The 13962-nt window shown below is 47.3% G+C and overlaps 1 protein-coding gene across 1 annotated transcript in view; it reads left to right on the top strand.

Annotated features, from left to right (window-relative positions):
* Positions 1-2032: 2032 nt before the first annotated feature.
* The window catches only part of LOC139688009 (octopamine receptor beta-1R-like), a 133159-nt gene continuing 121229 nt past the window's right edge, over positions 2033-13962 (top strand). The window contains exon 1 of the mRNA XM_071585411.1: positions 2033-3588. Coding sequence (XP_071441512.1) covers positions 2807-3588 — 782 coding nt within the window. The 5' untranslated portion in view covers positions 2033-2806. The remainder of the gene's footprint in view (positions 3589-13962) is intronic.

Genomic DNA, 13962 nt, shown 5'->3' with positions numbered 1-13962 from the left:
GTTCTTCCCTACTTCATGAAATCATTTTACCGGGAATTTTCGTACTAAAAATAAAATATAACTGTAGCTTGTAACATTATATGTCTATTGTAAACTTTCAAGAACATTTAAATTCCAAATTTGATAGCATTCATAAAATATTAACCAAAATATAAAACCACAAGTGAAATATTCGAAAACTTGGATATAACAATTGAGGATAAGATTTGAGTGAATTTGTTGTGTAAGAACTCTCAAATGTCTTTTCTGTCCGGTTCATGCGAGAAAAAGGAAATGTTGCAGCGCCCTTCAACAATTGTCTCCCAAAGTTAACGATTTTCTATGATTTTTTCATGTTAATAGAATAGAATGAATAACCAATTGGAGTCAATTGCAGAGCTAAAAATTTAAAATAGGGGATATTAGTCAATAAAATCGCATTACCTATAGAGTAAATTGATCAAATGCAACCAGCTCTTTTACTGGCACTCAAATCTCACGAGTCGAATTATTTACGTGTTTGGGAACACGAGAACGTTTCCACATTTTTGATCAAGACAAAATCCGTATGAATGATGATTTATTAGTATATTTCATTCTTTATTTCCGATTTGACGCGCAAAATAATTATCTGGAATAGATAACGCGTCATTAACTTATAATAAAAATGGAAAGAGGAGCCGTAAAAGTCTGGAATCTCTACTTTTACTTGCGAAGATGAAACATCAAAGGAAACTTTTTGGTCATAAAATACGTTTCCTTCCCAAACACAGGATGAGTGGATGTTGAAGACGACATAGGCCATGGTGGGAGAAATAGAGAAAAGAAGCCGCCGTGGGGGAGGGCGGGAACGGGAGAGCGCCCGCGGGGACTCGCGTTCGACGACCACCACCCGCGAACCCCGCCAAAGAGGGGGGACAACGCACGCGTGCCCTTCTGAGTGGGGAGACTGGAGGCGGAGGAAAAGAGAGGGCGATATCCCATTCACCAAACCGGGAGACATCAACGGCGGGTGGGGGAGGCACGGCCGCAGTCCCCTGTCCCTCGCCACCCCGCCGTGAGTCCTTCTCATCGCACCCCCACTCCCGCGCGGCGCACCTGGTCAATGGATCTCCAAGCGACCCACTCTCCTCGCTGGGAGGTAGTGGAGGGGGGGGCGTGCGGGCAACCCCACCGCAAGCACGCACACCGTTGCCCGAGAGACAACGTGGCGCCACGTCCGCGCAGGCGCCACCCCCCACCCTCCCCCCGCGCCATCCCCCCTGCTGGACGGGGGTGGAGAGTGAGTGGGAGTCGTCCTCTCACACCCCTCGCCCCGGCCAGTCGGCTCCCAGAGCCACACACAAACACGAGGCCACTCACGCACACTCACAATCACACTCACGCACACACGCGCGCGCGCACACACATACAGGCCGGCAAACGGGAGGGAGGAGGGGAGTGGTGCGGTCGCAGCGGCGGCGGGGCAGGAGAGAGGGGGCGGAGGAGGCGGCGTCGTCTCCCGGGAAACAGAGAGAGCAGCGGTGGAGGCGGCGGGAGGAGCACTGGGAGCAGCGGCCGAGTGCCATACTCAAACGCACGCACGCATGCCCTCAAGGACGCACACCGAGGTATCGCATCCCTCCCCCGCCCCCCAGCCCCCGAGCGACCGGCCGGCGGCGCTGTCCCGGGCCGCACACGAGGACTGAGGGAGTGGGTGGGTGGGTGGGAGGAGAGTAGAGGGGGGTGGGAAAGAGGAGAGGGTGAGGTGTCACCGCGGAGTACGTCGGCTCTATTTGTGCGACGCGGGAGGCGGCCGCGCGCGGGTGCCGGCACGCCGCAGAAAAGAGACTAGGGGCAAAAAGACCAGCCTCAAGAGGCCTCCGAACCACATATCCCTTCCCCCGTGCTACGTATCCACCCCGTCGGGTCTCTCAGCCGCTGGGAGCGGAGATGAGAAGGTCGCGCCTCCGCCCGCGTGACCCCTGACCCCTGACACCAGCCCCCACCGCCCCACGCCCCCGCGCGGAGGCGGGAGCCCTCCCCGGCCGGATGACACGCGCCGACTCCCGGATCGGCTGACGTCCAGACTTGGCTCTCCAGCGAGAGACGGCGCCATGCCCAGGTGGGAGAGCGGGGCCGCATTCCCCGGGCCATACTCCTCGGGTCAGGGACGAGCTGTGACCTCCGTGTGACGGCTACGGGGCCGTTGTTCCTCGCCCGGAGCGGGTCTAAAGTAAGGCTACTCGCCGCTTCCGCCGGGGCGGTCGGCGATGTAGCCCCCCGGGAGCTCCTGGTTCGCGGGGTGCAGCGGGGGGGCGCGGATTTGTAGGGGAGAGGAGTGCGGGGGGGCAGAGCGGTGACGTCACCGCGGCGTGCGAAGCCGGAGGAAGCCTTAGGACGAAGGACGACCGGGGATCGATCGGAAAGAGGCGCTCGGAATGCGAAAACGAACGCTATTGCTAAGGGTTCCCGTTGTTGAAGGGGATATTCCAGACGACAGAATTTCATAACGTAATATATTCCGGGGGAGGAGGCTCGCTCTCATTTCTAGCATCTACATCTTAGCCCGAGAGAGCGAGGACTACCGCTTGGAAGTGTTCTCGCACTCGCCGTTAGAGCGAGCGAAACGAGAGACGTCGAAGGCGCCTCGGAAACCTGAGGCTTTCCTCTTTCTCCGTGCCTCGGGTCGACCCCTCGATAGTCACACGGACGGTGAGAGGGACGTCACCGATGGAGGACCCTCTCGTCCGAGAAACCCCGCGAGAAGAGATCCCCTCGGAGGAGGCGGCCTCCGCGTGAGGGTGAGGCCCCGGCGGATGGTCCCGCGGTCGCGCGGCGGACAGCGATGGACGGCGGGGGTGAAGCGAGGCCTTCCGACGAGCCCCCGGTCACGACCTCCCCGGTTGCGAGCACCACCGAGGCGAGCGGCCCCTCGTCGACGGCGCAGGATGCGGCGGCGGCGGCGGACCCAGGCGGGGGCGACGGCGAGTCACTCTTCGTGGGCTGGGAGGCCTTCCTCGCCGTCGTGCTCAAGTCCACGGCCATGGGGTTCATCATCGTGGCCGCGCTCTTCGGCAACCTCCTCGTAATTGTGAGCGTGGTGCGGCACCGCAAGCTGAGGGTCATCACCAACTACTTCGTGGTGTCCCTCGCCCTGGCAGACATGCTTGTGGCCATCTGGGCTATGGGGTTCAACGCGTCCGTCGAGCTGACGGGCCGGTGGCTGTTTGGACCGCTCATGTGCGACCTCTGGAACTCGCTGGACGTGTATTTCTCCACGGTGTCCATCCTGCACCTGTGCTGTATCTCCGTGGACCGCTACTACGCCATCGTACGCCCCCTCGAGTACCCACTGTGCATGACGCGGCGGACGGTGGTGCTTATGTTGGCCGTGGTGTGGGCCAGCCCGGCAGCCGTCTCCTTCCTGCCCATCTTCCTCGGGTGGTACACCACAGATGAGGCCGCGCGCTTCCGGGACCAGCGGCCGGACGTGTGCTCTTTCGTGGTCAACAAGGCCTACGCCGTGCTCTCCTCCTCCGTGTCCTTCTGGCTTCCGGGGGTCATCATGCTCTGCATGTACTACCGCATCTACGTCGAGGCGGATCGACAAGAGCGAATGCTCTACAGGTGAGTGCGGCGCAATCTGGGTTCAAAGGTGCAATATTGGCGCAACGACCGAGGGGCGGCACGCTGCCATCCGGCGCCCCTATGCATCCAGATATATCTTCACTTTCACCGTCCATTTCCCGAGATCTTTCCCTGAACTGGACGGGTCAGGGTGTCTGCCGGGCAGGTCAGTTGCCGGTCCATCGCTTGCGCCCTCGCTCAAATCCTTTAAACTAGCGCCAACTGCCAGATTTCCGTGCGACCACCAGGGACCAGATTTTCGTAAGATGGGGCTCGACCGGGCTGCTTGCAGGGAACGGAATATATCTCGTGGACAGCTCGGATTGATGTGATAGCTCTCCATTCTAACGCTCGGCGAGGCCTTCGTAAGGCAATGAAATCCTAAATCGCTCCCAATTTTGGACTCGAGCATCATTAAATAATGAATTACGTCCATCGCCCTTGCTATATATTGTGGTAATATTTTTTATCCTGCGTTCTTCTACATCAGACCCTATAATTATTACTAGCATATTTTACATTAAATTTAATATGTTCACTTTTCTGCTGAGGCTTTGTATTTTCTTACCATTTGGTATGTTGTATTTCCAATGTTGTCATCGTTACAACCATTCCCAAATAACATTAAAATTGAATGCAGTGCTGAAGTCAGGCTTTGATAAGGGAATGCAACCTGGCTCACGGTGGCTGATGCGTTGCACGGCACCCCGTACGGAGCCATCACTAGGTTTCGACTTGGATACGGGCAGTTTTCAAATACACCACTAGCGCCCATGCGCGTGAAATATTATGAAGGCAGAGAGGCTAAAGCGCATATTCCAAAATTGCCTCAGTATATTTTAGCATACTATATCTTATATATGAACGCCAAAGGAGATGGTCATATAAAGGAACATATACCGGTTTCTACTAATGATAGTTTTCTCATAGCAGAAATGTAATTCCCTTGTAATTACTAAAACGCTCAAATCCTACCCTTTTTCTTTTAGGACTTTCTCCATTTAAAAGCACCTCCACTGTGCACAACAGTTTTGAAGACGATTTTAAATAACGAAATTAATTTAATGGAATTTATTACACCTAATATATCGAATACGATTAAATAAATATTCATTTATCAGCAACCAGAAGGGTTTTAATCCCTCGTAATTAATTGCGATTCTATTTTCGAAAATGCATCCGCATGGATCTATGCGTCGCCATTCACGATTAATCATTAGTAACGGGAAGGCTTATGGAAGAATTCCTCTGTTGATGTTTAAATGAAATTTTCCGCGTTGGTTTTAATGCGCTTCATAAATCAAATATCTGGGGATTTTGCCAAACAAGCTATTGGCAGGGAATTCTCTTCCCTCCCTGGATTGTACTCGACAATGGCCGTGACATTCCCAGGGAGATGACCTCTTCAGTGAGGAACAGGAAAAAGGCGATGGAAATATTTAATATCTATTATGATATACACGCATTTATTCTCTGGGCCGTGATTCAACTAATAATTTATTCTTAATAATAGCAATGGTTTCGAGGATGAATTCAAATCCGGATCCCTGGACAGGAAGGAAAATAACTTTATACTCGCCACCGAAGAAGGAGTCGAGCCAAACTACGTAAACAACTCCATCCCTAGCAATAGGGGATTGAGCATTTGCGCACCAATTCGAAACTCGCTTCCTCTGGCGGTGTTCAGTCGGTCTGGTGGTCTCTCGTCGTTCATAGAGAACTACAGCATCCCTGCGCAGCGCGCACACGCGCCCAGACACGCACACACACACAAATACACATTCAAGTATTCAGTAGAGAGGTCTTCAGTAACGAGGGCATAAACACGTACGCGTATGCACGTGGGTAACCAAGAGCAGGCTGGGACTGTGCCCATAGTTGAGGTCAGCTGAGGATCAAGGAGTATGCGATTGAATCTGGCGTGGGTCCCATGTCGCTGGCTATATAAAATGCTCTTGTCCTTCAGTGTCTGAGAGAAAATACTTCCGAAAAAACTACTTTACTGTTGAGTGTTTTCTTCAACAAGCGTTAATTTTCTGTCGCTATTTCACGACCCGCATCCAACGAGTGGCTGTCTGGCTGTTACTTATGGAGAAGAACCGAATGTTAGCAATGATCGAATCCGCTCGGCAAGTTCTACAATAGTTCCTTTAATTGAAATCGCATTTTTTTCGTAAATTTTTCATTTTTCATGTATCAGAATTCTGTGATTGGAAACATCCAGCTGCGCGTTGAGCAAATTTATCGTGATTGATTTACGTTGATTAGTGAACAGGAAAGGGTAACAAATTACATTCCCCATGTTTTCATCATTTCTACCTCAGTTTGGGTGTTTGATCACTGACATTTTTCTCGTGTCAATTCATGATATATCCAGCAAATAGCCTTTCAGTTTCACATTGATTCACCATGTCTCTCGCATTTGAAAGCCCTTATACGAATATTTGCTTTCAAAAGGTGAAATTCATCAGGGGAGCCCATGAGCCCTTTGTACCTGTTTTTGAGTCTTCCTTAAAATATTTGAGGCCGAGTTATGTTTTTGCATCTTTTAATGGTTGGTCTAAAAATGGAAAACTGCTATTAATATTTTATTCGTCAGTGAATAAAGAAGGAGGTATTGATTGCTGAATTCATTTGAAAATTCCGAGGCACATATATTTCTTCGTCCGTGTGAAAGAAAGAAATCAATTGCCTCGTAAGCGTATCATTTGAAAAATAGCGTCATTTGAAAATAGCTTCAAATATTTCTTAATAAAAAATCATTGGGAAATATTTGAAGTTGTTATTACACTTCACCTCATTAGACGAGAAGCAAGCCGAGTCTACTTTGAAGAGGCTTGCTAAAAATGGCAAAAAAGGTTTTGCCTTAGTTGTTCCTTATGTTTGTCCGTAATATATGTGTTTTTTATAAGGCGTCATAGAGAATCATATTTTTTCAAATTCCATATTTAAGATACTGGAATGAATTATTGACTTTGTAATTCCACGCAATTTGGTGTGTGGAATCATAAAGTCAATAATTTATTCCAATATGTTATGCAGATTCCATAAAGTTACGTCAGAGACAACAAATTCCATATTTAAAATTGACTAATCTTCTGCAAAGTCAATCAGTTTTTCAGGAATTCCTTATTTATTAATGATAAGGAGGTTGGGAAATAATGATGTGTCATCAAACAGGACAATGTTTTCGATTTAAGTTATAGTTTTAGGTTGGCGCATTTATTTAAGTTATTAATGACATATTAGGGATACCGATTGGTGTTTTTTTTGTAATAGTAGACAATAGCGATACATCTATTGGATATATTTAGTGCTTTATGTACAACACGTTCTCCCAAGAGCGAGACAGTCCCTGGTCGTGGGTCTAAACGAGTTTGAATATCATGTCAATACATGTACAATACCCCAATATCAAGAAAACTTTGATTTTTGCCGGAAATACGTTTTATGCTACAAAACTGCAATTGTACCCCTTCACTCCAAAATTTAGCGGAGTAAGATGTATTTATCAAGATATCAGTTCCAGGAGAGACACCTGAAAAAAATAACAACAATTTTAATGCTGACAATCAATTCAATTTTCAAGTAGAAAATGGCGCTAGTAATTCTATTGATCCATCGAAAGACCGAGTTATTTGACAGAAAAACTTGGACGTTGTTATTTGCAACAAAATGGTCAGCATATTTTTTCCAAATATTTTGAATGTCAAAAATTTTTCCAAATATCCGTCTTGTTTCTCAGCACTCAATTGAAGGCAAAGATTAAATGGGCGCGACGCAGAGATTTGCAAATCGAGTTGCCCCTTTGGCGAACGGAGGGTCCGCCTGGCAGGACGGAAAACGCAGTTTCGTCGATCCCCTCGCCTCCTGCCTCCTCCCACGGCCCCCTTCCCTACTGCAATCAATCCACCTTCCGGGAAATCTTTCATCTTTGCGGCTGTTCGTAGATATTCCAAACGAAATAACTTTAGCTAGGGTTGGCTCGACACGTCTATTAATCAACCAATACTGACACGTCGATTGCACCACTACAGGAGTTTGCATCAATCGGTTGTATCCAAACACACCCCTTCTTTTTTGTCATCTCTACGAAAAAAATGTCCCAATTGATTTATCGGTTCCTTCTCATCCGTTTAAGACGTAGTTGAGCTGTCTGAAATATTTACGAGAACAACTTCGTGTGCTCCGTACACTGCAAATCGTAGGGCAATGACAGGATAGCATATGAGTGTGTATGTGGGGAGGATTGAGATAGTGGGGTGGCTATTGTACTTGCCTCCCACCTTGAGGGCCCGGATTCAAATCCCGGCGGCGTTGAATATTTTTCAGTGGTATCTCGATCCCTATTTAAGGTTCTTTGTGGAGGGCACTTTGAGTGAGTACGCCGTCCGTCGGATGGCACGTTAAACTGCGGACCCCTTGGCGCCTTTCGTAAAGAGTAGGCTAATGCCGACGCCGCGTTTCTCTCCACCCTTCATCCTTTCTTGTCCATCCCCTATTGCGCAAATGATCTCAGCTCTCGGTCGCCTCCCCTAAATACTACTACTAGTGATTCATACCATTTTGCAGTTGTTTTCTCATCTTCAGCTATCAGTACACCTGTAACGGGTTTCAATTCGTACTACAGGCCATTTATGTACGTGGACTGATTCTTCCTCACGATGTTGTCGGTGAGCACGTAAATTTTCAGGACATTTGGACAAATGCGATTTGAATGAGGGCAGCTATGAATCAATCTTGACTGCCTCCTATGGATGTCTCTCGCTGGTCCAGTCTCCTCCCTCACCATGCCTAGCGATTCTTCGTTTGATTTCCTTTCTGTCAACTTTACCTTTATTTATCCTTCTCCACATTAACATTTCAAAAGCTAACAAACAGCGCCTATCAATTCGCTTGAATGACTATGTTTTCGTGCTGTACAAAACAAAGTCTAATAATTGATACTAAAAATTAAATAACACTTAATGTTTTATTCTGCATTCTTTGTGTGTAAATTACCCGGTCACTGAATGTAGTGGTGGCGGGTAGTTACTATGTGGATAGAAGCTGATGGTGCTCAGTAGCGTCACCTGGAACCGAACCCAGGCCCTCTAGCAAGTAGCTCAGTGGTCCATCCACGGAATTACTGTGTCCCTGAATTAAGATACTAATTCGAAAGTAATTACTGCATATGAGTCTTAACAACACTGAAAATTTTATCCAGATATTTTTTCCTCAGGACATGGGATCGTAGCTGCCGCTATTTAAATCTGAACTCCAAGGATTGAAAATGTAAATTAGATATTAAAATCAAACTCAAAGATACTTGCGAGTAAAGAATCTCGATAGTATTTAAACAAAAAAAGGAAAGAAACTCATCCGAGAAGTATTTCACGCCAATGGTATCATTGTAAACTAAAGTTTTGGAAATTCTTGGAACCATTTTGACAGTTCGAATTTTAAATATATTTTCTGTATCCCCTTTTAATTTGCAATAATCTGGCCGCAAGTTAAACTGAAAAGGTCCATCTTCACAGGTAAATATCTTAAGGCCGTTAATATTGAAATATCAACCAATTATTATACAATTAATCATTAATATATTAAATAACTACGTAATGCTCAAAAGCGACATACTGGAGAAACCCTTAACAATTTATTTGCCAAATTTCCTGAATAATTAGGGTACCAATGTCATAAAAAACAGTGTACAAATATATAGCAACTCAATGGCAGCTACCCACACTGCTTCTACTCAGAACAATGCTGTATGTGTAACTGCCCACACCCACTTTATTGCGGCGGAGAGACATAATTCAGTGTCGTATGTAGTTGGCGCAGCACCATCTCGTTCTCATGGTCTAATCAACCCAACAATCCAAACACCAACGCACTCAGCCCGTTTACCGTTTTCGTGTAACCTGTCCGCGCTCGCAACCTCTCCGCAACGGCACCGCATTCTCCAACTTTGGCCAGTATCACCACCTTGAAGGTTTCCATCCTCTTTTCACATGAAATTGTTACGGCCACTATGTGGACTGACGCGCCTGGGATCTCGACGATCACCAGGTCGGGTCTGAGTCCTTTGGGATCACCTTCCAGCTTTTAGCTAGCCCGTACTTTTGATGAAGACGGCCGGGCTGTGATAAGCACATTCAGGACTTCGTGCCTCCTGATCCACGCGGGGGAGTACGCAAGGCTTGAGCATTCACCTCACAAACCGCCCTACCCACATACCGCCCGGCAAAGGGAGGAGAGGATTTTATCGCGGACCGAAGCAGATGCCACCAGCGTCTCCCTTTTCGGTGATGGGTTCATGACCCGAAGCGAAATTTCCTGTCGCGTATCACTCCATTCCCTCAATGGTCGGTATAGGCGAACGCAGATGGTGAATGGCCATCCACATGCGCGACCACAGTGAGATTTCATCGCACTGAATGTTATCCCCGGGTGTCTCATCTGACAGGAACCTGCAGAGAACCGTCCTACCAGGAACGTTGGTGATTTTTCCAAATAGTTGGTGGAATACCTCTCCCAGAAAATGCCACGCTATTCTCCGGATATAAGGGTCTCTGCTGGTAAGCATTTCAAATGCCTGCAATATCGGAGCGACATACTTTTTCACACGAAGTGTCTCCCTATATGTTTGCCATTAAGGCCAGCATCTTTTCGGGCAGATCCATATCTCGAAAGGTTCACAAAATGTGCCCATGTGAATACGAATACTTCCTTAAGGTCCAATCACGCTGTCGCCCGTTCTCTCTCAATCCTTTTGGCCTCATCTGGGAATGCCTGAACGAGAAAATTACGTTCAAAGCTCCCCTACAATGCAGGAGCGAATCATTTTTACTAGAGAAAGGGCAGCCGTTTCCTAGTTGACGCTCAGTCTGTTCTGTACTGCAGTGTTTCGCCTTGGTCCATTGCGTGACCGCTGCCTTTCGCCTTTCCAGCCGCCAAGGCTATTAAGGCGGGAAGAATTTTTCTGCTTTGTCAAGACGATTTAATTCCTCCCCGTTTAGGACAGCCTTGGCCTCTACTTTGCTGATAGGGCTTCTGCTATGCCGAAGCTTGCTATGGGGCGCTATGACGGTCCCACGGCCAGACCAGGATGTCGGCGATCTTCCGAATGAGGGGCACTTCCAATTCTGCCACTTTTTCGAAGAATTTAATTGATATCTTCGGCAGAAGGATGTCCAGGGGTTCCAACATACCGTCTTTGTGCATTTCGGAGACCGCGACTAAAGATGCAGCGAAGAGCAGAGTTCTTCACCACTTAAATTCGAGTGAGAATCGATCGCGACATTCCTGACCATACCGGCGCTGCGTATGTGATGACGGGCAACGCGCACACACGGTACAGTTGACGCCACGTGTCCTAGCTCTGGACAGGTGGGAAAATTATCGGCCGGAACCGATTAAGCGCCGCGAATCCCTTCGCACGAACACGAAGCGCTTGGGAATTCTAAAGGAGTTTCCGGTCCATCAGCACTCCGAGGTAGAGAAAATGGGATTCCCACGGTGGAACGACTCCATTCACCGACAGGTCTAATCCTGGTAACCCTCCACGTCCCGTGTGGAAGGCGATTGCCTTCGTCTTCCGTGCGTGGACTGCAAAGCTCCATCGACAAAACTACAGCAGCAGTTCGTCGATAGAGCCCTGCAGTCTCCGCACCATTGTCTCCTTCCTCCAGAATCTGCACAGGAGTGCCGCGTCACCTGCGTACAGGGACAGGATTTCACGATTCCCACGTCGCATAGGAACATCGTCGCAATGAATGTTAAAAAGCGATGGCCCTAATACGGACCCTTGAGGCACGCCTGCGGATGTCCGTCGCCTCCCAGAGTCCACCTCGTCGCATCTCCAACAGGAGTGCCGGGTGCCAGACGCGATCGAACGCCTTGTTGGCGTCGAAAAATGCTGCGGCAACCGCCATCTTCCTGTTAAATGCGTCCGTGATGAGGTCCGCTGTTCTCACCAGCTGATGGACTGCGGAATGCTGCTCGTAGAAGCTAAACTCTTCCTCCAGGAGGATAAGAGTCTCCTGGACGAAACCAGCTATACAGGTCCCCTGTAGGTCCCTGCAGCAGTGTCTCGAATATTTGGCGAATCTGTCGAGAAGGGAAATGACCCAGAAGTCTCCGGTACCCACGTCCGATTTCACCATCTTCGGCAAACATACGGCTCTCGCTCTCTTCCAAGTGGTCGGGAAGTAAGTCATTCTGACTTAGCCGTTCATGATGCTGGGAGCTCCCACCGCTGGGACCTCCCGAATGATGAAATTAGGAATTTTATCAGAGCCGGATGTTTTCCGTGGACGGAGGAAACGAATTGCCCCAATGACGTCCTTCTGCTGGAACACTGGAGCAAATAAAATTCTATCCGTCAGGATCCCCGTGAATACCTTGAATCTGGTGACTTCTAGGGATGGGTCTCCAATTTCCCACGTCGCTTTTTACCCCTCCTTTGCTCAGGAGTACAATCGTTCACACTTCAACGACTATGGAATGCGGCTAGTGCTCAAACACCTGTTGAAAAGCGCTGCCAGAACAGTTCCGTCGGGGTCCATCTTCATCCAGGATGGGTAGGGGACGCCATCTAGACCTGAAGCGGTGTGTTTCGAGCAAAGTAACCGTCCCAATGATTACACGGCCTTTACGTCCCGAAGCAAGGTTTCCGCGTCGGTATGGTCCTTGGTGAACACCATATTTGGGGCAGTTCCGGGTGGATCTCTAATTTCAAGCATGGATGGCAGTGTTGATCAATTATCAATTACCGAAACTTGATTAATGGAGCATTAAGCACTTGGTGTCCCGGTAATCCTTCGGAGAGCCGTCAATTTCTCACCCGCTACCTTCCATAATTGCCCTGCTGCGCCGTTTCCCATCACCGTTGCCTCTCGTGAGCAGGACGTCCTTCGAATAGAACCCCGTTTCTCAGCCGTTCTACCAGCGGTGGTGCTCCTGTTGCTCTTTCCATGTTGACCATTCGGGTCGGCTTCCGCGCCTCTCTCCTGTCCACTTTCGAGATGTCATCCTAAGAGATCGCAGCCCTTAGACGAGCTTCCATTCCCTCCTTTCCACTTCTCATTCGTTCTCCGAGTTTCTCTCCGACTCAGGTCGTCGAGTCTCCGCGGGGCGAGAATATATTGCTGGTGTGTGCTTCAGGATGTTTTGGAGAAAAGGTGACTGAGATATTATTCTCCAGGTAATGTGGTATATCCCTACGAATGGACTACATCCTTGATATGGGAAAAGGGCTTGGGCGTTTTCATGACCCCTAGAGTTATAAGCTTTAACTTAGATACTGTAATGAATATGCCTATAGATAACATAGTCCATTCATTTGAATTGATTTACATAATTATATTGTGACAAAAAATTAGATAAAACTTAAATTTTCACGTGTGCAACCCTGTTGTGTAATCATCTCCTGTCACACACTCTAGCAGTAGCTTGTGGGTACAAGGTAGACACATTTTGCCAGACGTAATGAACAGTGACTTCGAAAAAACGATTGGATGCACTTTTAAAGCTAACTTTTAAAGACGGCACTATCGAATGTTTAGTAGCAAATTACAAAAAAACGTTTTAGAGCAAATTGCGCCAAGGTGATACGGATTAAGGGCTTTTAATTTTTTGCATTAAGAGGAGAACATTTCAAAAAGCAGCATTTTCCGATTTGAACTAACTTTTCTTGAATTTTTTTAGACAACTATATCTTTTATTTCTTTTTCCGACCCCAGATGGAAGCACATGATTCACTCAGAGTTAAAAGTTCAATGCATTCACTTCAAAGAGGAGCGGCCATTTAAATGGCGCATTTTTTATCTGGCTATTATATAAATCATTATATCCATTATTTCTTTAATAATTAAATTTAAAGAACGATATTTCTTTTTTTTAAGGCCTAGCAAAATAGTCGAATTTTTATAAAGTATGAGCAAAATGCGTGCCCTCAGGCAACACCGTGAAAAGGTTGAACACATGAATAAAATGCCCACTTACAACACAAATTGGTGCAGTTACATTTGATTGGAAGAATTGCTCCGGAAGAAAGTGTCAGCTTCTTCTCTCCCTTGAGAAAGATGGTCGTTCCTCCGAAAATTTGGAATACATATGTTTCATTTATGTGTGTTTCTCTGTGTTTTTGTTCGCTAGTGCTATCTTAGTGCACATTATTATTCACATCTGTGAGACTTTCAATCAATATATACACACACACACACACACACACATATATATATATATATATATATATATATATATATATATATATATATATATATATATATATATATATATATATATATATATATATATGCATATATACATGTATATGAGGGTTCAAATCCCGGCGGTGTTGAATATTTTTCAGAGGTATCTCGATCCCTA

The sequence above is a fragment of the Hetaerina americana genome, unplaced genomic scaffold, assembly GCF_022747635.1.
Source record: "Hetaerina americana unplaced genomic scaffold, ioHetAmer1.1.p SCAF_2, whole genome shotgun sequence".
NCBI lineage: Eukaryota > Metazoa > Arthropoda > Insecta > Odonata > Calopterygidae > Hetaerina > Hetaerina americana.
Note: the sequence above shows the minus strand (reverse complement) of the source record. Positions and strands in the feature narration are given on the sequence as shown.